Below are 23578 nucleotides of genomic sequence, written 5' to 3' on the forward strand. Positions count from 1 at the left end.
TCAAATATACTAGCAGAGAGTAACCCGAAAGCCCTTCCTGACCCACAGGTGGCCAGTCAAATATACTAGCAGAGAGTAACCCGAAAGCCCTTCCTGACCCACAGGTAGCCAGTCAAATATACTAGCAGAGAGTAACCCGAAAGCCCTTCCTGACCCACAGGTAGCCAGTCAAATATACTAGCAGAGAGTAACCCGAAAGCCCTTCCTGACCCACAGGTGGCCAGTCAAATATACTAGCAGAGAGTAACCCGAAAGCCCTTCCTTACCCACAGGTGGCCAGTCAAATATACTAGGAGAGTAACCCGAAAAGCCCTTCCTTACCCACAGGTGGCCAGTCAAATATACTAGCAGAGTAACCTGAAAGCCCTTGAGGCAGCACCCACAGGTGGCCAGTCAAATATACTAGACACACACACACACACACAGCGCCTGAGCAGAGAGTAACCCGAAAGCCATTCCTTACCCACAGGTGGCCAGTCAAATATACTGAGCAGAGAGTAACAGCTGAAAGCCATTCCTTACCCACAGGTGGCCAGTCAAATATACTAGCAGAGAGTAACCTGGGGAGAAAGCCAGACTTACCCACAGGTGGCCAGTCAGGGCCATACTGTAGCAGAGAGCAGCCTGGGGGAGAAGCCCTAGAGACCTTACAGGGACAGGTAGGGTCAGGGCAAATATAGAGCAGAGCAGCCTGGGGGAGTAACATAGAGAAACACATTCCTTACCCACAGGTGGCCAGTCAAATATACTAGCCAGTAAGGTCGAAAGCCCTTCCTTACCCACAGGTGGCCAGTCAAATATACTACAGGGAGAGGTAATTTTCATCCAAAGCCCTTCCTTACCCATGTCTGTAGCCAGTCAAATATACTAGACACATAGAGACAACCAGGGAAAGCCATTCCTTACCCACAGGTGGCCAGTCAAATATACTAGGAGAGTAACCCGAAAGCCCTTCCTTACCCACAGGTGGCCAGTCAAATATACTAGCAGAGTAACCCAAAGCCCTTCCTTACCCACAGGTGGCCAGTCAAATATACTAGCAGAGAGTAGGTTAGGGTCAAGCCATTCCTTACCCACAGGTGGCCAGTCAAATATACTAGCAGAGAGTAACCCGAAAGCCATTGGGGGACCCACAGGTAGCCAGTCAAATATACTAGCAGAGAGTAACCCGAAAGCCATTCCTAGACCCACAGGTGGCCAGTCAAATATACTAGCAGAGAGTAACCCAAAGCCCTTCCTTACCCACAGGTGGCCAGTCAAATATACTAGCAGAGAGTAACCCGAAAGCCATTCCTTACCCACAGGTAGAGCCAGTCAAATATACTAGCAGAGAGTAACCCAGCCCTTCCTACCCACAGGTGGCCAGTCAAATATACTAGCAGAGAGTAACCCAAAAGCCCTTCCTTACCCACAGGTGGCCAGTCAAATATACTAGCAGAGAGTAACCCGAAAAGCCCTTCCTTACCCACAGGTAGCCAGCAAACACTCCTCGATAGCGTCTCTCTGAGCCTTGGTGAGGCAGCATCCTTTAGAGAGCCGGTAGACGGTGTGAAGTAGAGAGTCTATGAGCGAGGCGTAGGGCTCTGTCCCAGCGAACAGCGGGGCACACTTAGTGAGCAGGGGAAGAACAGCTGTACACAGGTACCTGTTGAGGGCCAGGGCCATGTCTGTAGAGCTCAGAGCAGCCTGGGGGGAGACACATAGAGACAACACAGGGACGAGGTTAGGGTCAGGGCCATGTCTGTAGAGCTCAGAGCAGCCTGGGGGGAGAAACATAGAGACAACACAGGGACGAGGTTAGGGTCAGGGCCATGTCTGTAGAGGTCAGAGCAGCCTGGGGGAGAAACATAGAGACAACACAGGGACGAGGTTAGGGTCAGGGCCATGTCTGTAGAGGTCAGAGGTTAGGGTCAGGGCCATGTCTGTAGAGGTCAGAGGTTAGGGTCAGGGCCATGTCTGTAGAGCTCAGAGCAGCCTGGGGGAGAAACATAGAGACAACACAGGGACGAGGTTAGGGTCAGGGCCATGTCTGTAGAGCTCAGAGGTTAGGGTCAGGGCCATGTCTGTAGAGGTCAGAGCAGCCTGGGGAGACACATAGAGACAACACAGGGACGAGGTTAGGGTCAGGGCCATGTCTGTAGAGCTCAGAGGTTAGGGTCAGGGCCATGTCTGTAGAGCTCAGAGCAGCCTGGGGGAGAAACATAGAGACAACACAGGGACGAGGTTAGGGTCAGGGCCATGTCTGTAGAGGTCAGAGGTTAGGGTCAGGGCCATGTCTGTAGAGCTCAGAGGTTAGGGTCAGGGCCATGTCTGGAGAGGTCAAAGCAGCCTGGGGGAGAAACATAGAGACAACACAGGGACGAGGTTAGGGTCAGGGGTTAGAGACTTACTGCATCTACAGGGTTAGAGACTCACTGTGTCTACAGGGTTAGAGACCCACTGTGTCTACAGGGTTAGAGGCCCACTGTGACTACATGGTTACAGACTCACTGTGTCTACAGGGTTACAGACGCACTGTGTCTACAGGGTTAGAGACTCACTGTGTCTACAGGGTTAGAGACTCACTGTGTCTACAGGGTTAGAGACTCACTGTGTCTACAGGGTTAGAGACCCACTGTGTCTACAGGGTTAGAGACTCACTGTGTCTACAGGGTTAGAGACGCACTGTGTCTACAGGGTTAGAGACTCATTGTGTCTACAGGGTTAGAGACCCACTGTGTCTACAGGGTTAGAGACTCACTGTGTCTACAGGGTTAGAGACTCACTGTGTCTACAGGGTTAGAGACTCACTGTGTCTACAGGGTTAGAGACTCACTGTGTCTACAGGGTTAGAGACTCACTGTGTCTACAGGGTTAGAGACTCACTGTGTCTACAGGGTTAGAGACTCACTGTGTCTACAGGGTTAGAGACTCACTGTGTCTACAGGGTTAGAGACTCACTGTGTCTATAGAGACTCACTGTGTCTGGGTTAGAGACTCACTGTGTCTACAGGGTTAGAGACTCACTGTGTCTACAGGGTTAGAGACTCACTGTGTCTACAGGGTTAGAGACTCACTGTGTCTACAGGGTTAGAGACTCACTGTGTCTACAGGGTTAGAGACTCACTGTGTCTACAGGGTTAGAGACTCACTGTGTCTACAGGGTTAGAGACTCACTGTGTCTACAGGGTTAGAGACTCACTGTGTCTACAGGGTTAGAGACTCACTGTGTCTACAGGGTTAGAGACTCACTGTGTCTACAGGGTTAGAGACTCACTGTGTCTACAGGGTTAGAGACTCACTGTGTCTACAGGGTTAGAGACTCACTGTGTCTACAGGGTTAGAGACTCACTGTGTCTACAGGGGGGTGTTGGGTTAGAGACTCACTGTGTCTAGGGTTAGAGACTCACTGGTTAGAGACTCACTGTGTCTACAGGGTTAGAGACTCACTGTGTCTACAGGGTTAGAGACTCACTGTGTCTACAGGGGTTGGAGACTCACTGTGACTCACTGTGTCTATACTCAGGTTTGGGTTAGAGACTCACTGTGTCTACAGGGGGTTAGAGACTCACTGTGTCTACAGAGGTTTACAGGGTTAGAGACTCACTGTGTCTACAGGGTTAGAGACTCACTGTGTCTACAGGGTTTAGAGGGTTAGAGACTCACTGTGTCTACAGGGTTAGAGACTCACTGTGTCTACAGGGTTAGAGACTCACTGTGTCTACAGGGTTAGAGACTCACTGTGTCTACAGGGTTAGAGACTCACTGTGTCTACAGGGTTAGAGACTCACTGTGTCTACAGGGTTAGAGACTCACTGTGTCTATAAGGTTTGGGTTAGAGACTCACTGTGTCTACAGGGTTAGAGACTCACTGTGTCTACAGGGTTAGAGACTCACTGTGTCTACAGGGTTAGAGACTCACTGTGTCTACAGGGTTAGAGACTCACTGTGTCTACAGGGTTAGAGACTCACTGTGTCTACAGGGTTAGAGACTCACTGTGTCTACAGGGTTAGAGACTCACTGTGTCTACAGGGGTTGGGTTAGAGACTCACTGTGTCTATAAGGTTTGGGTTAGAGACTCACTGTGTCTACAGGGTTTGGGTTAGAGACCACTGTGTCTACAGGGTTAGAGACTCACTGTGTCGAGCGAGGCAGCAGCCCTGAGGTCAGGCAGGAAGCCCACCTCCAGCAGATGAAGCAGGAAGTTCTGGTCCTCTATACCGTAGACCCGGTCCAGGAACAGCACCATGGCTGCCTTGTGGTCCGGACAGAACCCCGCTGACATATCAGGCTAGAGACTCACTGTGTCCCATAGAGACTCACACAACAGACAGGTTCAGACTCACCACCGACTCACTAGACACACAACAGACAGACTGTAGTCAGACTCTAGAGACCACTGTGTCCCATCTAGACACACAACAGACAGACCATAGTCAGACTCTACCACTGTGTCCATCAGGGTTAGACACACAACAGACAGACATAGTCAGACTCTACCACTGTGTCCCAGGGTCTAGACACACAACAGACAGACCATAGTCAGACTCTACCACTGTGACCCATCTAGACACACAACAGACAGACCATAGTCAGACTCTACCACCGACCCATCTAGACACACAACAGACAGACCATAGTCAGACTCTACCACCGACCCATCTAGACACACAACAGACAGACCATAGTCAGACTCTACCTGTGACCCATCTAGACACACAACAGACAGACCATAGTCAGACTCTACCACTGTGTCCCATCTAGACACTGTGTCTAACAGACAGACCCACTCTAGAGACTCACTGTGTCCCATCTAGAGACACAACAGACAGGTCTAGTCAGGGGTTACCAGTAGTGGACCCATCTAGACACTGTGTCTAACAGACAGACCATAGTCAGGGTTACCACCGACCCATTAGACACACAACAGACAGACCATAGACAGACTCTACCAGTCCCATCTAGACACACAACAGACAGACCATGGTCAGAGGTCTACCAGAGACTCATCTAGTCACACAACAGACTCAGTGGATAAGGTTCTGGGTCAGACTCTACCACAGACCCATCTAGACATGGTGTCTACAGACAGTTTAGACAGACTCTACCACCGACCCATCTAGACACACAACAGACAGACCAGACTCTACCACCGACCCATCTAGACACACAACAGACAGCCATAGTTCAGACTCTACCACCGTACCCATCTAGACACACAACAGACAGACCAGACTGGTACCAGACCCATCTAGACACACAACAGACAGATCTACCACCGACCCATCTAGACACACAACAGACAGACCATAGTCAGACTCTACCACCGACCCATCTAGACACACAACAGACAGACCATAGTCAGACTCTACCACCGACCCATCTAGACACACAACAGACAGACCATAGTCAGACTCTACCACCGACCCATCTAGACACACAACAGACAGACCATAGTCAGACTCTACCACCGACCCATCTAGACACACAACAGACAGACCATAGTCAGACTCTACCACCGACCCATCTAGACACACAACAGACAGACCATAGTCAGACTCTACCACCGACCCATCTAGACACACAACAGACAGACCATAGTCAGACTCTAGGTCAGTTTAAGACCGACCCATCTAGACACACAACAGACAGACCATAGTCAGACTCTAACAGAGTACCCATCTAGACAGTTTAACAGACAGACCATGGTTCAGGTCAGTCTAACACCGTACCCATGGTTCTAGACAGTTTCTAATGGTTCTAGTCAGTTTAACAGAGTAGTGGATGGTTCTAGGTCAGTTTAACAGAGTAGTGGATGGTTCTAGGTCAGTTTAACAGAGTAGTGGATGGTTCTAGGTCAGTTTAACAGAGTAGTGGATGGTTCTAGGTCAGTTTAACAGAGTAGTGGATGGTTCTAGGTCAGTTTAACAGAGTAGTGGATGGTTCTAGGTCAGTTTAACAGAGTAGTGGATGGTTCTAGGTCAGTTTAACAGAGTAGTGGATGGTTCTAGGTCAGTTTAACAGAGTAGTGGATGGTTCTAGGTCAGTTTAACAGAGTAGTGGATGGTTCTAGGTCAGTTTAACAGAGTAGTGGATGGTTCTAGGTCAGTTTAACAGAGTAGTGGATGGTTCTAGGTCAGTTTAACAGAGTAGTGGATGGTTCTAGGTCAGTTTAACAGAGTAGTGGATGGTTCTAGGTCAGTTTAACAGAGTAGTGGATGGTTCTAGGTCAGTTTAACAGAGTAGTGGATGGTTCTAGGTCAGTTTAACAGAGTAGTGGATGGTTCTAGGTCAGTTTAACAGAGTAGTGGATGGTTCTAGGTCAGTTTAACAGAGTAGTGGATGGTTCTAGGTCAGTTTAACAGAGTAGTGGATGGTTTTAGTTTAACAGAGTAGTGGATGGTTCTAGGTCAGTTTAACAGAGTAGTGGATGGTTCTAGGTCAGTTTAACAGAGTAGTGGATGGTTCTAGGTCAGTTTAACAGAGTAGTGGATGGTTCTAGGTCAGTTTAACAGAGTAGTGGATGGTTCTAGGTCAGTTTAACAGAGTAGTGGATGGTTCTAGGTCAGTTTAACAGAGTAGTGGATGGTTCTAGGTCAGTTTAACAGAGTAGTGGATGGTTCTAGGTCAGTTTAACAGAGTAGTGGATGGTTCTAGGTCAGTTTAACAGAGTAGTGGATGGTTCTAGGTCAGTTTAACAGAGTAGTGGATGGTTTTAGGTCAGTTTAACAGAGTAGTGGATGGTTCTAGGTCAGTTTAACAGAGTAGTGGATGGTTCTAGGTCAGTTTAACAGAGTAGTGGATGGTTCTAGGTCAGTTTAACAGAGTAGTGGATGGTTCTAGGTCAGTTTAACAGAGTAGTGGATGGTTCTAGGTCAGTTTAACAGAGTAGTGGATGGTTCTAGGTCAGTTTAACAGAGTAGTGGATGGTTCTAGGTCAGTTTAACAGAGTAGTGGATGGTTCTAGGTCAGTTTAACAGAGTAGTGGATGGTTCTAGGTCAGTTTAACAGAGTAGTGGATGGTTCTAGGTCAGTTTAACAGAGTAGTGGATGGTTCTAGGTCAGTTTAACAGAGTAGTGGATGGTTCTAGGTCAGTTTAACAGAGTAGTGGATGGTTCTAGGTCAGTTTAACAGAGTAGTGGATGGTTCTAGGTCAGTTTAACAGAGTAGTGGATGGTTCTAGGTCAGTTTAACAGAGTAGTGGATGGTTCTAGGTCAGTTTAACAGAGTAGTGGATGGTTCTAGGTCAGTTTAACAGAGTAGTGGATGGTTCTAGGTCAGTTTAACAGAGTAGTGGATGGTTCTAGGTCAGTTTAACAGAGTAGTGGATGGTTCTAGGTCAGTTTAACAGAGTAGTGGATGGTTCTAGGTCAGTTTAACAGAGTAGTGGATGGTTCTAGGTCAGTTTAACAGAGTAGTGGATGGTTCTAGGTCAGTTTAACAGAGTAGTGGATGGTTCTAGGTCAGTTTAACAGAGTAGTGGATGGTTCTAGGTCAGTTTAACAGAGTAGTGGATGGTTCTAGGTCAGTTTAACAGAGTAGTGGATGGTTCTAGGTCAGTTTAACAGAGTAGTGGATGGTTCTAGGTCAGTTTAACAGAGTAGTGGATGGTTCTAGGTCAGTTTAACAGAGTAGTGGATGGTTCTAGGTCAGTTTAACAGAGTAGTGGATGGTTCTAGGTCAGTTTAACAGAGTAGTGGATGGTTCTAGGTCAGTTTAACAGAGTAGTGGATGGTTCTAGGTCAGTTTAACAGAGTAGTGGATGGTTCTAGGTCAGTTTAACAGAGTAGTGGATGGTTCTAGGTCAGTTTAACAGAGTAGTGGATGGTTCTAGGTCAGTTTAACAGAGTAGTGGATGGTTCTAGGTCAGTTTAACAGAGTAGTGGATGGTTCTAGGTCAGTTTAACAGAGTAGTGGATGGTTCTAGGTCAGTTTAACAGAGTAGTGGATGGTTCTAGGTCAGTTTAACAGAGTAGTGGATGGTTCTAGGTCAGTTTAACAGAGTAGTGGATGGTTCTAGGTCAGTTTAACAGAGTAGTGGATGGTTCTAGGTCAGTTTAACAGAGTAGTGGATGGTTCTAGGTCAGTTTAACAGAGTAGTGGATGGTTCTAGGTCAGTTTAACAGAGTAGTGGATGGTTCTAGGTCAGTTTAACAGAGTAGTGGATGGTTCTAGGTCAGTTTAACAGAGTAGTGGATGGTTCTAGGTCAGTTTAACAGAGTAGTGGATGGTTCTAGGTCAGTTTAACAGAGTAGTGGATGGTTCTAGGTCAGTTTAACAGAGTAGTGGATGGTTCTAGGTCAGTTTAACAGAGTAGTGGATGGTTCTAGGTCAGTTTAACAGAGTAGTGGATGGTTTTAGGTCAGTTTAACAGAGTAGTGGATGGTTCTAGGTCAGTTTAACAGAGTAGTGGATGGTTCTAGGTCAGTTTAACAGAGTAGTGGATGGTTCTAGGTCAGTTTAACAGAGTAGTGGATGGTTCTAGGTCAGTTTAACAGAGTAGTGGATGGTTTTAGGTCAGTTTAACAGAGTAGTGGATGGTTCTAGGTCAGTTTAACAGAGTAGTGGATGGTTCTAGGTCAGTTTAACAGAGTAGTGGATGGTTCTAGGTCAGTTCGGGTGAACCTTGGGTAATATCTACACCCCTGCAACGCCTGAGAGGTTTCGTGGGGAGAGTGTCCACCCACCTTTGGCCAGAGTTGGCATGGGGAACGGGATGCTGATCACTCCTTCCAGGTCCTCTATGGGGATCAGGGAACGTAGGATGGCTCGTATTCTGATGGCCTCACCCTTCCCAGCATGAATCAGCTGGAAAACACACAACACCCCCCCCCCTCAGGGAATGTCTGTATCCCAAATGTGATGAGCCTTAATGTGTCTGGACCCCCAGGAAGATCGAGGCAGCAGCTAACGGGGGTCCGTAATAATGACAAAATACAACTGCCCCCCTATTCCCTATATAGAACACTACTGTTGATGGCCCTATTCCCTTATAACACACTACTGTTGTTCCAGATCCCTATTCCCTATATAGAACACTACTGTTGACCAGAGCCCTATTCCCTATATTTAACACTACTGTTGACCAGAGCCCTATTCCCATATAGAACACTACTGTTGACCAGAGCCCTATTCCTATATAGTGGATGGTTCTGGTCAGTTTAACAACACTACTGTTGACCAGAGCCCTATTCCCTATAGAACACTACTGTTGACCAGAGCCCTATTCCCTATATAGAACACTACTGTTGACCAGAGCCCTATTTCAGAACACTACTGTTTTGACCAGAGCCCTATTCCCTATATAGAACACTACTGTTGACCAGAGCCCTATTCCCTTTATAGAACACTACTGTTGACCAGAGCCCTATTCCCTATATAGAACACTACACCCCTGACCAGAGCCCTATGGGGAGAGTGAACACTACTGTTGACCAGAGCCCTATTCCCTATATAGAACACTACTGTTAACCAGAGCCCTATTCAGAACAATACTGTTGACCAGAGCCCTATTCCCTATATAGAACACTACTGTTGACCACAGCCCTATTCCCTGTATAGAACACAAATGTGATGAGCCCTATTCCCTGTCTAGAACACTAGGAAGACCAGAGCCCTATTCCCTATATAGAACACTACTGTTGACCAGAGCCCTATTCCCTATATAGAACACTACTTTGACCAGAGCCCTATTCCCTATATAGAACACTACTGTTGACCAGAGCCCTATTCCCTATATAGAACACTACTGTTGACCAGAGCCCTATTCCCTATATAGAACACTACTGTTGACCAGAGCCCTATTCCCTATATAGAACACTACTGTTGACCAGAGCCCTATTCCCTATATAGAACACTACTGTTGACCAGAGCCCTATTCCCTATATAGAACACTACTGTTGACCAGAGCCCTATTCCCTATATAGAACACTACTGTTGACCAGAGCCCTATTCCCTATATAGAACACTACTGTTGACCAGAGCCCTATTCCCTATATAGAACACTACTGTTGACCAGAGCCCTATTCCCTATATAGAACACTACTGTTGACCAGAGCCCTATTCCCTATATAGAACACTACTGTTGACCAGAGCCCTATTCCCTATATAGAACACTACTGTTGACCAGAGCCCTATTCCCTATATAGAACACTACTGTTAACCAGAGCCCTATTCCCTATATAGAACACTACTGTTGACCAGAGCCCTATTCCCTATATAGAACACTACTGTTGACCAGAGCCCTATTCCCTATATAGAACACTACTGTTGACCAGAGCCCTATTCCCTATATAGAACACTACTGTTGACCAGAGCCCTATTCCCTATATAGAACACTACTGTTGACCAGAGCCCTATTCCCTATATAGAACACTACTGTTGACCAGAGCCCTATTCCCTATATAGAACACTACTGTTGACCAGAGCCCTATTCCCTATATAGAACACTACTGTTGACCAGAGCCCTATTCCCTATATAGAACACTACTGTTGACCAGAGCCCTATTCCCTATATAGAACACTACTGTTGACCAGAGCCCTATTCCCTATATAGAACACTACTGTTGACCAGAGCCCTATTCCCTATATAGAACACTACTGTTGACCAGAGCCCTATTCCCTATATAGAACACTACTGTTGACCAGAGCCCTATTCCCTATATAGAACACTACTGTTGACCAGAGCCCTATTCCCTATATAGAACACTACTGTTGACCAGAGCCCTATTCCCTATATAGAACACTACTGTTGACCAGAGCCCTATTCCCTATATAGAACACTACTTTAGACCAGAGCCCTATTCCCTATATAGAACACTACTGTTGACCAGAGCCCTATTCCCTATATAGAACACTACTGTTGACCAGAGCCCTATTCCCTATATAGAACACTACTGTTGACCAGAGCCCTATTCCCTATATAGAACACTACTGTTGACCGAAACCCATAATCCCATATTTCGAACACTACTGTTGACCAGTGTGTGTGTGTGTGTGTGTGTGTGTGTGTGTGTGTGTGTGTGTGTGCGTGCGTGCGTGCGTGTGACTCACGTGCATCTCAGGGGCACAGCGCCCCAGCAGGTCTATGAGGGCTGCGTAGAAGGTCATTATAGCGTTTCCCATGTGAATAGTGTCGTCTTCCTCATCCTCCAATAACACCTCACTGCTGAGGACACACACACACACACACACACACACACACACACACACACACACACACACACACACACACACACAGTACAAGTCAACAGTTTGGACACACCTACTCATTCAAGGGTATTTCCTTATTTGTACTGTTTTCTACATTGTAGAATAATAGTGAAGACATCAAAACTATGAAACAACACATATGGAATCATGTAGTAACCATAAAAGTGTTAAACTAATCAAAATATATTTTATTTTGTCTTAATGACAGCTTTGCACACTCTTGGCGTTCTCTCAACCAGCTTCATGAGGAATGCTTTTCCAACAGTCTTGAAGGAGTTCCCACATATGCTGAGCACTTGTTGGCTGACTTTCCTTCCCTCTGCGGCCCAACTCATCCCAAACCATCTCAATTGGGTTGAAGTCGGGTGATTGTGGAGGCCAGGTCATCTGATGCAGCAGTCCATCACTCTCCTTCTTGGTCAAATAGCCCTTACACAGCCTGGAGGTGTGTTGGGTCATTGTTTCTGAGTCTGATGCCTGATAAGAGTAGGGCAGACTACCTAAGGGACTTCTATAGAACACCTGGTAGCATGGCCAGACAGAACAGGAACACTGAGGAGTAATGAGGACATACTCTGGCACGGGGGGAGGCAGGAGAGAGTCCAGAGGGAGGGAGAGTGGACGGCAGAGAACGGGGGGTGGATTTGGAGTTGGAGGGGGCGGAGAAAGGGAGAGAGCGAGAGAGAGACAGAAGGTGAGAGAGAACGGGACAGAGAGAGGTACTATAGAGGTAGGAGAAGAACCCATCCCTACAGTGTTACGGTTAGAGCCCAGTTCAATGGAACCTACAGTGTCCTGCTATGACAGGGGTACGTACCTACAGTGTCCTGCTATGACAGGGGTACCTACAGTGTCCTGCTATGACAGGGGTACCTACAGTGTCCTGATGGCCTCTGAGGTAGGGGAGGGCCCGTCTCTACAGGGGTACCTACAGTGTCCTGCTGGCCTCTGAGGTAGGGGAGGGCCCGTCTCTACAGGGGTCCTCTGATATCTTGATGGCTTCCATCATGGCTGCCAGGAGACCATTCCCCCCCTCTCCGCGCAGGGCGGGGCCAAAGCACTCGGGACGACGAATCAGCAGCCTCACCACCACGTTAGCGTTCTCCTCCACACTCTCACCTGATAGGACGACAGAGTTCATATCAGGATGATATGAAAATAACCAAGACCATCTACCAACCAGAGTCAAATGTTATAATGAAATGAAGGATGGTATGAAAATAACCAAGACCATCTACCAACCAGAGTCAAATGTTATAATGAAATGAAGGTTTATCGGCCATAGGTAATAAATGCACATGTACCGTTGCAGAACACTGCGAAGCGGAGGAAGTCGAGGTATCTCTCTCCTTCCACGGGGTTCCAGCCGATGTCAGGGTATCCTTTAGACACGAGCATGGAGCAGCTCTGGAGACCACAGCCAGCCAAGTACTGCACCACCTAGGGAAGAGGAGGCAGAGGGAGAGGGTTAGAAAGGTCTGGCTCAGGACTTCATGCTGTCAGAGGGAAGAGGAGGCAGATGGAGAGGGTTAGAAAGGTCTGGCTCAGGACTTCACGCTGTCAGAGGGAAGAGGAGGCAGAGGGAGAGGGTTAGAAAGGTCTGGCTCAGGACTTCACGCTGTCAGAGGGAGAGGGTTAGAAAGGTCTGGCTCAGGACCTCATGCTGTCAGAGGGAGAGGGTTAGAAAGGTCTGGCTCAGGACTTCATGCTGTCAGAGGGAGAGGGTTAGAAAGGTCTGGCTCAGGACTTCATGCTGTCAGAGGGAAGAGGAGGCAGAGGGAGAGGGTTAGAAAGGTCTGGCTCAGGACTTCATGCTGTCAGAGGGAGAGGGTTAGAAAGGTCTGGCTCAGGACTTCATGCTGTCAGAGGGAAGAGGAGGCAGAGGGAGAGGGTTAGAAAGGTCTGGCTCAGGACTTCATGCTGTCAGAGGGAAGAGGAGAGGGAAAGGTCTGGCTCAGGACTTCATGCTGTCAGAGGGAGAGGGTTAGAAAGGTCTGGCTCAGGACTTCATGCTGTCAGAGGGAAGAAGAAAGGTCTGGCTCAGGACTTCATGCTGTCAGAGGGAGAGGGTTAGAGGGGAAAGGTCTGGCTCAGGACTTCATGCTGTCAGAGGGATGGAGGGTTAGAAAGGTCTGGCTCAGGACTTCATGCTGTCAGAGGGAGAGGGTTAGAAAGGTCTGGCTCAGGACTTCATGCTGTCAGAGGGAGAGGGGAAGGTCTGGCTCAGGACTTCATGCTGTCAGAGGGAGAGGGTTAGAAAGGTCTGGCTCAGGACTTCATGCTGTCAGAGGGAGAGGGTTAGAAAGGTCTGGCTCAGGACTTCATGCTGTCAGATGGAGAGGGTTAGAAAGGTCTGGCTCAGGACTTCATGCTGTCAGAGGGAGAGGGTTAGAAAGGTCTGGCTCAGGACTTCATGCTGTCAGAGGGAGAGGGTTAGAAAGGTCTGGCTCAGGACTTCATGCTGTCAGAGGGAGAGGGTTAGAAAGGTCTGGCTCAGGACTTCATGCTGTCAGAGGGAGAGGGTTAGAAAGGTCTGGCTCAGGACTTCATGCTGTCAGAGGGAGAGGGTTAGAAAGGTCTGGCTCAGGACTTCATGCTGTCAGAGGGAGAGGGTTAGAAAGGTCTGGCTCAGGACTTCATGCTGTCAGAGGGAAGAGGAGGCAGATGGAGAGGGTTAGAAAGGTCTGGCTCAGGACTTCATGCTGTCAGAGGGAAGAGGAGGCAGATGGAGAGGGTTAGAAAGGTCTGGCTCAGGACTTCATGCTGTCAGAGGGAGAGGGTTAGAAAGGTCTGGCTCAGGACTTCATGCTGTCAGAGGGAGAGGGTTAGCAGGGAAAGGTCTGGCTCAGGACATCACTTAGCTGTATCTGTTCATATTGAACCAGGAAGAGCCCCACGGTGGAGGACATCAGAGAGGAATAAACTAGGATTCCTATTGAACCAGGAGGAGCCCCACGGTGGAGGACATCAGAGAGGAATAAACTAGGATTCCTCTTGAACCAGGAGGAGCCCCACGGTGGAGGACATCAGAGAGGAATAAACTAGGATTCCTATTGAACCAGGATGGAGAGGGTGGAGGACATCAGGAATAAACTAGGAAAGAGTCTGGAGGCTCAGGACTTCCTCTTGAACCAGGAGGGGTGGAGGACATCAGAGAGGAATAAACTAGGATTCCTATTGAACCAGGAGGAGCCCCACGGTGGAGGACATCAGAGAGGAATAAACTAGGATTCCTATTGAACCAGGAGGAGCCCCACGGTGGAGGACATCAGAGAGGAATAAACTAGGATTCCTATTGAACCAGGATGAGCCCCACGGTGGAGGACATCAGAGAGGAATAAACTAGGATTCCTATTGAACCAGGAGGAGCCCCACGGTGGAGGACATCAGAGAGGAATAAACTAGGATTCCTATTGAACCAGGATGAGCCCCACGGTGGAGGACATCAGAGAGGAATAAACTAGGATTCCTATTGAACCAGGATGAGCCCCACGGTGGAGGTCATCAGAGAGGAATAAACTAGGATTCCTATTGAACCAGGATGAGCCCCACGGTGGAGGTCATCAGAGAGGAATAAACTAGGATTCCTATTGAACCAGGATGAGCCCCACGGTGGAGGTCATCAGAGAGGAATAAACTAGGATTCCTATTGAACCAGGATGAGCCCCACGGTGGAGGACATCAGAGAGGAATAAACTAGGATTCCTATTGAACCTGGAAGAGCCCCACGGTGGAGGTCATCAGAGAGTTCCTCTGCAGTGTTGTTATCTGCATATTGCTTCAATGGGATGATTATCATCATTTAATCAACCAAACATGACCATTAGCTTGCTACTGCACCATACAGTACACATCTCTTGTTCACTACCAAACAGGACATAAGCTTGGTTTCCATTGAAAGGTACCTGTCTGTTCTCCACGGTGGAGGAACATACTGTAGGAATATACTGTATTCTCTATACTGAACCAGGATGAGCCCCAGGGTGGAGCTCATCAGAGAGGAATAAACTGGTAGAGTTGGGCCTTGTCAGGACTTTCTCCAGGTGGGTTCCCATCAGGGGAATAAGCCAGATTCCTGTTGTCCATCACAGAGGCAGCGGCCACATCTAGTGGAGTAGAGTCATCAGACAGAGGGATAAACTAGGATTCCTATTGAACCAGGAGGGCCCACACAGGTGGAGGTCATCAGAGAGGAATAAACTAGGATTCCAGAACCAGGATGAGACACACACAGAGAGAGGGAACCAGGGACACACAGAGAGGGAGAAACTAGATTCCATTGAACCAGGATGAGCCCACACAGAGGAAGGAGGGCAACACACACAGAGAGGGAGCCCCACGGTGGAGGTCATTAATCAGAGAGGAATAAATAGGATTCCTACAGAAGAGGATGAGGCCCACGGTGGAGGTCAGAGAGGGAGGAATAAACTAGGATTCCTGAACCAGAGATGAGAGCCACACAGGTGGAGGTCAACACAGAGAGACACAGAGAGGGAGAGAGATTCCACAGAGAGAGAACCATTTAATGAGCCACACGGTGGAGGGAGAGAGAGGAATACACACACACACACACCATTATCTCCAGCAAGCTAAAGCGTCAGTTAAAACCTATGGAGCATACCAAAGCACCCCAGATCTCATCCGATACAAATGGAAAGACAACGTCTGCATCCAGAATATCAAGCCTCTCCCTAGAAAGTGCCCTTCTCTCAACGTAAAGCCTTCCGTCTCTGGTCAGCAGTAGAGCAGGACGTAGTGAATAGGGGAGCCATTTTAGACACTCACCAAGCCCGACGCTGCTGTTCTCCAGCAGGTAGCTGAGGTGGTCGAACATGGCTTTCTGGTTCTGTCTACTGATGCGACAGAAGTAACACAGGAAACGACAGCAGTTGGCCACCATCTTAGGGAAGGTGATTTCCTGAACAACAAGTCACAGACAAGGAGCAGACAAGTCAACGCAGTTTTACTCTGCTTTCCGAATGTTACACAGTGAACGGGACAGGAAGTGACGTTAGTTACACAGTGAACGGGACAGGAAGTGACGTTAGTTACACAGTGAACGGGACAGGAAGTGACGTTAGTTACACAGTGAACGGGACAGGAAGTGACATTAGTTACACAGTGAACGGGACAGGAAGTGACGTTAGTTACACAGTGAAGGGACAGGAAGTGACGCAACATGTTACACAGTGAACGGGACAGGAAGTGACGTTAGTTACACAGTGAACGGGACAGGAAGTGACGTTAGTTAATGTTACACAGTGAACGGGACAGGAAGTGACCCCAGTAATGTTACACAGTGAACGGGACAGGAAGTGACGTTAGTAAGTTACACAGTGAACGGGACAGGAAGTGACGTTAGTTACACAGTGAACGGGACAGGAAGTGACGTTAGTTAACACAGTGAACGGGACAGGAAGTGACGTTAGTTACACAGTGAACGGGACAGGAAGTGACGTTAGTTACACAGTGAAAGGACAGGAAGTGACGTTAGTTACACAGTGAACGGGACAGGAAGTGACGTTAGTTACACAGTGAAGGGACAGGAAGTGACGTTCACACAGTGCAGACGGGACAGGAAGTGACTTTTAGTTACACAGTGAACGGGACAGGAAGTGACGTTAGTTACACAGTGAACGGGACAGGAAGTGACGTTAGTTACACAGTGAACGGGACAGGAAGTGACGTTAGTTACACAGTGAACGGGACAGGAAGTGACGTTAGTTACACAGTGAACGGGACAGGAAGTGACGTTAGTTACACAGTGAACGGGACAGGAAGTGACGTTAGTTACACAGTGAACGGGACAGGAAGTGACGTTAGTTACACAGTGAACGGGACAGGAAGTGACGTTAGTTACACAGTGAACGGGACAGGAAGTGACGTTAGTAATGTTACACAGTGAACGGGACAGGAAGTGACGTTAGTTACACAGTGAACGGGACAGGAAGTGACGTTAGTTACACAGTGAACGGGACAGGAAGTGACGTTAGTTACACAGTGAACGGGACAGGAAGTGACATTAGTTACACAGTGAACGGGACAGGAAGTGACATTAGTTACACAGTGAACGGGACAGGAAGTGACATTAGTTACACAGTGAACGGGACAGGAAGTGACATTAGTTACACAGTGAACGGGACAGGAAGTGACGTTAGTAATGTTACACAGTGAACGGGACAGGAAGTGACATTAGTTACACAGTGAACGGGACAGGAAGTGACGTTAGTAATGTTACACAGTGAACGGGACAGGAAGTGACATTAGTTACACAGTGAACGGGACAGGAAGTGACGTTAGTAATGTTACACAGTGAACGGGACAGGAAGTGACATTAGTTACACAGTGAACGGGACAGGAAGTGACGATAGAAGTGTTACACAGTGAACGGGACAGGAAGTGACATTAGAAGTGTTACACAGTGAACGGGACAGGAAGTGACGTTAGTAATGTTACACAGTGAACGGGACAGGAAGTGACATTAGTTACACAGTGAACGGGACAGGAAGTGACGATAGAAGTGTTACACAGTGAACGGGACAGGAAGTGACATTAGTAATGTTACACAGTGAACGGGACAGGAAGTGACATTAGTTACACAGTGAACGGGACAGGAAGTGACGTTAGAAGTGTTACACAGTGAACGGGACAGGAAGTGACGTTAGAAGTGTTACACAGTGAACGGGACAGGAAGTGACGTTAGTTACAAAGTGAACGGGACAGGAAGTGACGTTAGTAATGTTACACAGTGAACGGGACAGGAAGTGACGTTAGTAATGTTACACAGTGAACGGGACAGGAAGTGACGTTAGTAATGTTACACAGTGAACGGGACAGGAAGTGACGTTAGTTACACAGTGAACGGGACAGGAAGTGACGTTAGAAGTGTTACACAGTGAACGGGACAGGAAGTGACGTTAGTAATGTTACACAGTGAACGGGACAGGAAGTGACGTTAGTGTTACACAGTGAACGGGACAGGAAGTGACGTTAGAAGTGTTACACAGTGAACGGGACAGGAAGGGACGTTAGAAGTGTTACACAGTGAACGAGACAGGAAGTGACGTTAGAAGTGTTACACAGTGAACGAGACAGGAAGTGATGTTAGTAATGTTACATAGTGAACGGGACAGGACGTGACGTTAGTAATGTTACATAGTGAACGGGACAGGAAGTGACGTTAGAAGTGTTACACAGTGAACGAGACAGGAAGTGACGTTAGAAGTGTTACACAGTGAACGAGACAGGAAGTGACGTTAGAAGTGTTACACAGTGAACGGGACAGGAAGTGACGTTAGAAGTGTTACACAGTGAACGAGACAGGAAGGGACGTTAGAAGTGTTACACAGTGAACGAGACAGGAAGTGACGTTAGAAGTGTTACACAGTGAACGAGACAGGAAGTGACGTTAGAAGTGTTACACAGTGAACGAGACAGGAAGTGACGTTAGAAGTGTTACACAGTGAACGGGACAGGAAGTGACGTTAGAAGTGTTACACAGTGAACGAGACAGGAAGGGACGTTAGAAGTGTTACACAGTGAACGAGACAGGAAGTGACATTACAACTGCATCTTGCCTATGCCGTTCTGTACCATCACTCATTCATATATCTTTATGTACATATTCTTCATCCCTTTACACTTGTGTGTATAAGGTAGTAGCTATCAATCACTCATGGTATCAATCACTCATGGTATCAATCACTCATGGTATCAATCACTCATGGTATCAATCACTCATGGTATCAATCACTCATGGTATCAATCACTCATGGTATCAATCACTCATGGTATCAATCAACAATGACATCAATAAACTATCAATCACTAATGACATGACATCTGGGCCAAAAGCAGCTCAGAGTGCTGATCTGGGATCAGTTTAAAAAACTGATCAAAACTGGTCAAAAATACATAGATGGAACTAATTTAATTAGAAAGAAAACTCCTTCAAACACCCCCCACACACACACACACCCCCACACACACACACACACACACACACACACACACACACACACACACACACACACACACACACACACACACACACACACACACACACACACACACACACACACACACACACGCACGCACACACACACCCTTATGAGCAGTTACCTTGGATTCCCCTCCACTCAGGACGTTAACCATCACCTCCATGACAGTCTCATGCATTCCCAGAGCTCTCATCAGGTTGGGATGCTGGTAGAACACCTTGTTGTTCATGATGTCTCTGTAGAGAGACCAGACCAAGAGACAGGCAGGTAAACAAGCAGAGCTCTCATCAGGTTGGGATGCTGGTAGAACACCTTGTAGAGAGACCAGACCAAGAGACAGGTAGGTAAACAAGCAGAGCTCTCATCAGGTTGGGATGCTGGTAGAACACCTTGTTGTTCATGATGTCTCTGGAGAGAGACCAGACCAAGAGACAGGCAGGTAAACAAGCAGAGCTCTCATCAGGTTGGGATGCTGGTAGAACACCTTGTAGAGAGACCAGACCAAGAGACAGGTAGGTAAACAAGCAGAGCTCTCATCAGGTTGGGATGCTGGTAGAACACCTTGTAGAGAGACCAGACCAAGAGACAGGCAGGTAAACAAGCAGAGCTCTCATCAGGTTGGGATGCTGTAGTACAGTGTGTAGAACACCTTGTAGAGAGACCAGACCAAGAGTACAGGTAGGTAAACAAGCAGAGCTCTCATCAGGTTGGGATGCTGGTAGAACACCTTGTAGAGAGACCAGACCAAGAGACAGGCAGGTAAACAAGCAGAGCTCTCATCATGTTGGGATGCTGGTAGAACACCTTGTTGTTCATGATGTCTCATGAGTGACCAGACCAAGAGACAGGTAGGTAAACAAGCAGAGTAGTGTCATCAGGTTAGGATGCTGTGTAGAACACCTCTGATCAGAGAGACCAGACCAAGAGACAGGTAGGTAAACAAGCAGAGCTCTCATCAGGTTGGGATGCTGGTAGAACACCTTGTAGAGAGACCAGACCAAGAGACAGGTAGGTAAACAAGCAGAGCTCTCATCAGGTTGGATGCTGGTAGAACACCTTGTAGAGAGACCAGACCAGACAGTGTAGTGTAAACAGTGCAGAGCTCTCATCAGCACTGGGATGCTAGTGGTAGAACACCTTGTATTCAGACCAGACCACTGAGACAGGTAGGTAAACAAGCAGAGCTCTCATCAGGTTGGGATGCTGGTAGAACACCTTGTAGAGACACCAGACCTGAGACAGGCAGGTAAACAAGCTAGAGCTCTCATCAGGTTGGGATGCTGGTAGAACACCTTGTTGTTCTGATGTCTCTGTATTCAGTGTGTACCAGAGTGAGACAGGACATGGTCAAGCAGACACTCATCAGGTTAGGATGCTGTGTAGAACACCTTGTTGTGTCATGACCCTCTGTAGAGAGACCAGACCAAGAGACAGGCAGGTAAACAAGCAGAGCTCTCATCAGTGTTGGTACTGTATGACACTGTGTACAACACCTTGTAGTGTCTAGTGTGATGTCTCTGTAGTGACACACAGACAAGAGACAGGCAGGTAAACATTCAGAGTCTCATCAGGTTAGGTAGTGGTAGAACACCTTGTTGTTCATATGTTCAGTGACACAGTATGAGACAGGTAGTGGTAAACATTCAGAGCTCACATCAGGTAGTGGGATGCTGGTCTACACCTGTGTAGAGACACCAGACCAAGAGACAGGCTAGGTAAACAATTCCCAGAGCTCTCATCAGGTTAGGATGCTGGTAGTCTGTCAGTGTGTACCAGAGTGAGACAGGTATGGTAAACAAGCAGAGCTCTCAGCAGGTTGGGATGCTGGTAGAACACCTTCTCCTTCAGACCAGACCAAGAGACAAGGTAAACAAGCAGAGCTCTCATCAGGCACTGGGATGCTGGTAGTGTGTACCTTGTTGTTCATGATGTCTCTGTAGAGAGACCAGACCAAGAGACAGGCAGGTAAACAAGCAGAGCTCTCATCAGGTTAGGATGCTGGTAGAACACCTATGTAGAGAGACCAGACCAAGTGTAGACAGGCAGGTAAACAAGCAGAGCTCTCATCAGGTTAGATGCTGGTAGAACACCTTGTAGAGAGACCAGTATGTAGTGTGTAAGAGACACAGCACTGTAAACAAGCAGAGCTCTCATCAGGTTAGGATGCTGGTAGTAGTGTGTACCTTGTAGAGAGACCAGACCAAGAGCAGTGGCAGGTAAGTGTGTAGTGTAGAGCCCTTACCCCAGTCTATTAGTATGTAGTGTGTAGTGTGTAGTGTGTAGTGTGTAGTATGTAGTGTGTAGTATGTAGTGTGTAGTGTGTAGTGTGTAGTATGTAGTGTGTAGTATGTAGTGTATAGCCTATTAGTAGTAGTGTAGTGTGTAGTGTGTATGTAGTGTAGTATGTAGTGTAGTGTGTACTAATGGTAGTATGTAGTGTGTAGTGTGTAGTGTGTAGTATGTAGTGTGTAGTATGTAGTGTAGCCCTTACCCCAGTGTAGTATGTAGTGTGTAGTGTGTAGTGTGTAGTGTGTAGTATGTAGTGTGTAGTGTGTAGTGTAGAGCCCTTACCCCAGTTAGTATGTAGTGTGTAGTGTAGTAGTGTAGTGTGTACAGTCTGTATGTAGTGTGTAGTGTGTAGTATGTAGTGTGTAGTGTGTAGTGTGTAGTATGTAGTGTGTAGTGGTGTGTGTAGTAGTGTGTAGTATGTAGTATGTAGTGTGTAGTGTAGAGCCCTTACCCCAGCCCTCTGATCATCAGTTTCTCCTCCTCACGCCCCATGCGTACAGACAACAGCGATCTGATCTGTCCCAGCGACGCCAGACAGTTTGATGGTGTCCTCTACGGAGACTGAGTTGATGGTGTAGGCCTTCTATTCAGGCAGGGACAAGGACCTGGTCCCCGATGCCTTCAGTACTGACGGTGGAGTAGGACAAACATGGCTCTGATCAGCTCTGGGTCCTCCATGATGCTCTCCTGGGCCCAGCGTACCATGGTCTCACTGATCAGCTGCTGCAACGTGCCTGAAGGACCGGAGGCAACGCAGCTACGGTCAGACACACAGCACTGGGACAAGGACTAATGGTCTACCCTCTCTATTCAGACAGACAGCACTGGGACAAGGACTAATGGTCTACTCTCTCTATTCAGACACACAGCACTGGGACAAGGACTAATGGTCTACCCTCTCTATTCAGACACACAGCACTGGGACAAGGACTAATGGTCTACCCTCTCTATTCAGACACACAGCACTGGGACAAGGACTAATGGTCTACCCTCTCTATTCAGACACACAGCACTGGGACAAGGACTAATGGTCTACCCTCTCTATTCAGACACACAGCACTGGGACAAGGACTAATGGTCTACCCTCTCTATTCAGACACACAGCACTGGGACAAGGACTAATGGTCTACCCTCTCTATTCAGACACACAGCACTGGGACAAGGACTAATGGTCTACCCTCTCTATTCAGACAGACAGCACTGGGACAAGGACTAATGGTCTACCCTCTCTATTCAGACACACAGCACTGGGACAAGGACTAATGGTCTACCCTCTCTATTCAGACACACAGCACTGGGACAAGGACTAATGGTCTACCCTCTCTATTCAGACACACAGCACTGGGACAAGGACTAATGGTCTACCCTCTCTATTCAGACACACAGCACTGGGACAAGGACTAATGGTCTACCCTCTCTATTCAGACACACAGCACTGGGACAAGGACTAATGGTCTACCCTCTCTATTCAGACACACAGCACTGGGACAAGGACTAATGGTCTACCCTCTCTATTCAGACAGACAGCACTGGGACAAGGACTAATGGTCTACCCTCTCTATTCAGACACACAGCACTGGGACAAGGACTAATGGTCTACTCTCTCTATTCAGACACACAGCACTGGGACAAGGACTAATGGTCTACCCTCTCTATTCAGACACACAGCACTGGGACAAGGACTAATGGTCTACCCTCTCTATTCAGACACACAGCACTGGGACAAGGACTAATGGTCTACCCTCTCTATTCAGACAGACAGCACTGGGACAAGGACTAATGGTCTACTCTCTCTATTCAGACACACAGCACTGGGACAAGGACTAATGGTCTACCCTCTCTATTCAGACACACAGCACTGGGACAAGGACTAATGGTCTACCCTCTCTATTCAGACACACAGCACTGGGACAAGGACTAATGGTCTACCCTCTCTATTCAGACACACAGCACTGGGACAAGGACTAATGGTCTACCCTCTCTATTCAGACACACAGCACTGGGACAAGGACTAATGGTCTACCCTCTCTATTCAGACACACAGCACTGGGACAAGGACTAATGGTCTACCCTCTCTATTCAGACACACAGCACTGG

General features: G+C 47.8%; 3 protein-coding genes across 3 annotated transcripts in view; all 3 read right to left on the reverse strand.

The window, feature by feature from the left end:
• Window positions 1-14966, reverse strand: part of LOC127920922 (ryanodine receptor 2-like) — a 26566-nt gene extending 11600 nt beyond the window's left edge. The window contains exons 1-8 of the mRNA XM_052504936.1: window positions 14907-14966; window positions 12497-12632; window positions 12125-12311; window positions 11034-11148; window positions 8669-8789; window positions 5252-5267; window positions 4119-4272; window positions 1466-1686 (exon numbers count right to left, since the gene is read on the reverse strand). Coding sequence (XP_052360896.1) covers window positions 1466-1686; window positions 4119-4272; window positions 5252-5267; window positions 8669-8789; window positions 11034-11148; window positions 12125-12311; window positions 12497-12632; window positions 14907-14966 — 1010 coding nt within the window. The remainder of the gene's footprint in view (window positions 1-1465; window positions 1687-4118; window positions 4273-5251; window positions 5268-8668; window positions 8790-11033; window positions 11149-12124; window positions 12312-12496; window positions 12633-14906) is intronic.
• Window positions 14967-15570: 604 nt separating this feature from the next.
• LOC127920923 (ryanodine receptor 2-like) lies at window positions 15571-22027 on the reverse strand. Its single transcript, XM_052504937.1, has 4 exons — window positions 21933-22027; window positions 19314-19428; window positions 15978-16110; window positions 15571-15629 (listed from the first exon to the last, which is right to left on the reverse strand). The coding sequence occupies exons 1-4, from the start codon at window positions 21971-21973 to the stop codon at window positions 15571-15573; spliced, it is 348 nt and encodes a 115-aa protein (XP_052360897.1). The 5' UTR covers window positions 21974-22027.
• Window positions 22028-22102: 75 nt separating this feature from the next.
• LOC118383614 (ryanodine receptor 2-like) overlaps window positions 22103-23578 on the reverse strand; it is a 19271-nt gene continuing 17795 nt past the window's right edge. Inside the window, exon 3 of the mRNA XM_052504938.1 lies at window positions 22103-22215. Within this exon, the coding sequence (XP_052360898.1) occupies window positions 22103-22215 (113 nt within the window). The remainder of the gene's footprint in view (window positions 22216-23578) is intronic.

The sequence above is a fragment of the Oncorhynchus keta genome, unplaced genomic scaffold (assembly GCF_023373465.1).
Source record: "Oncorhynchus keta strain PuntledgeMale-10-30-2019 unplaced genomic scaffold, Oket_V2 Un_contig_2124_pilon_pilon, whole genome shotgun sequence".
Lineage (NCBI taxonomy): Eukaryota > Metazoa > Chordata > Actinopteri > Salmoniformes > Salmonidae > Oncorhynchus > Oncorhynchus keta.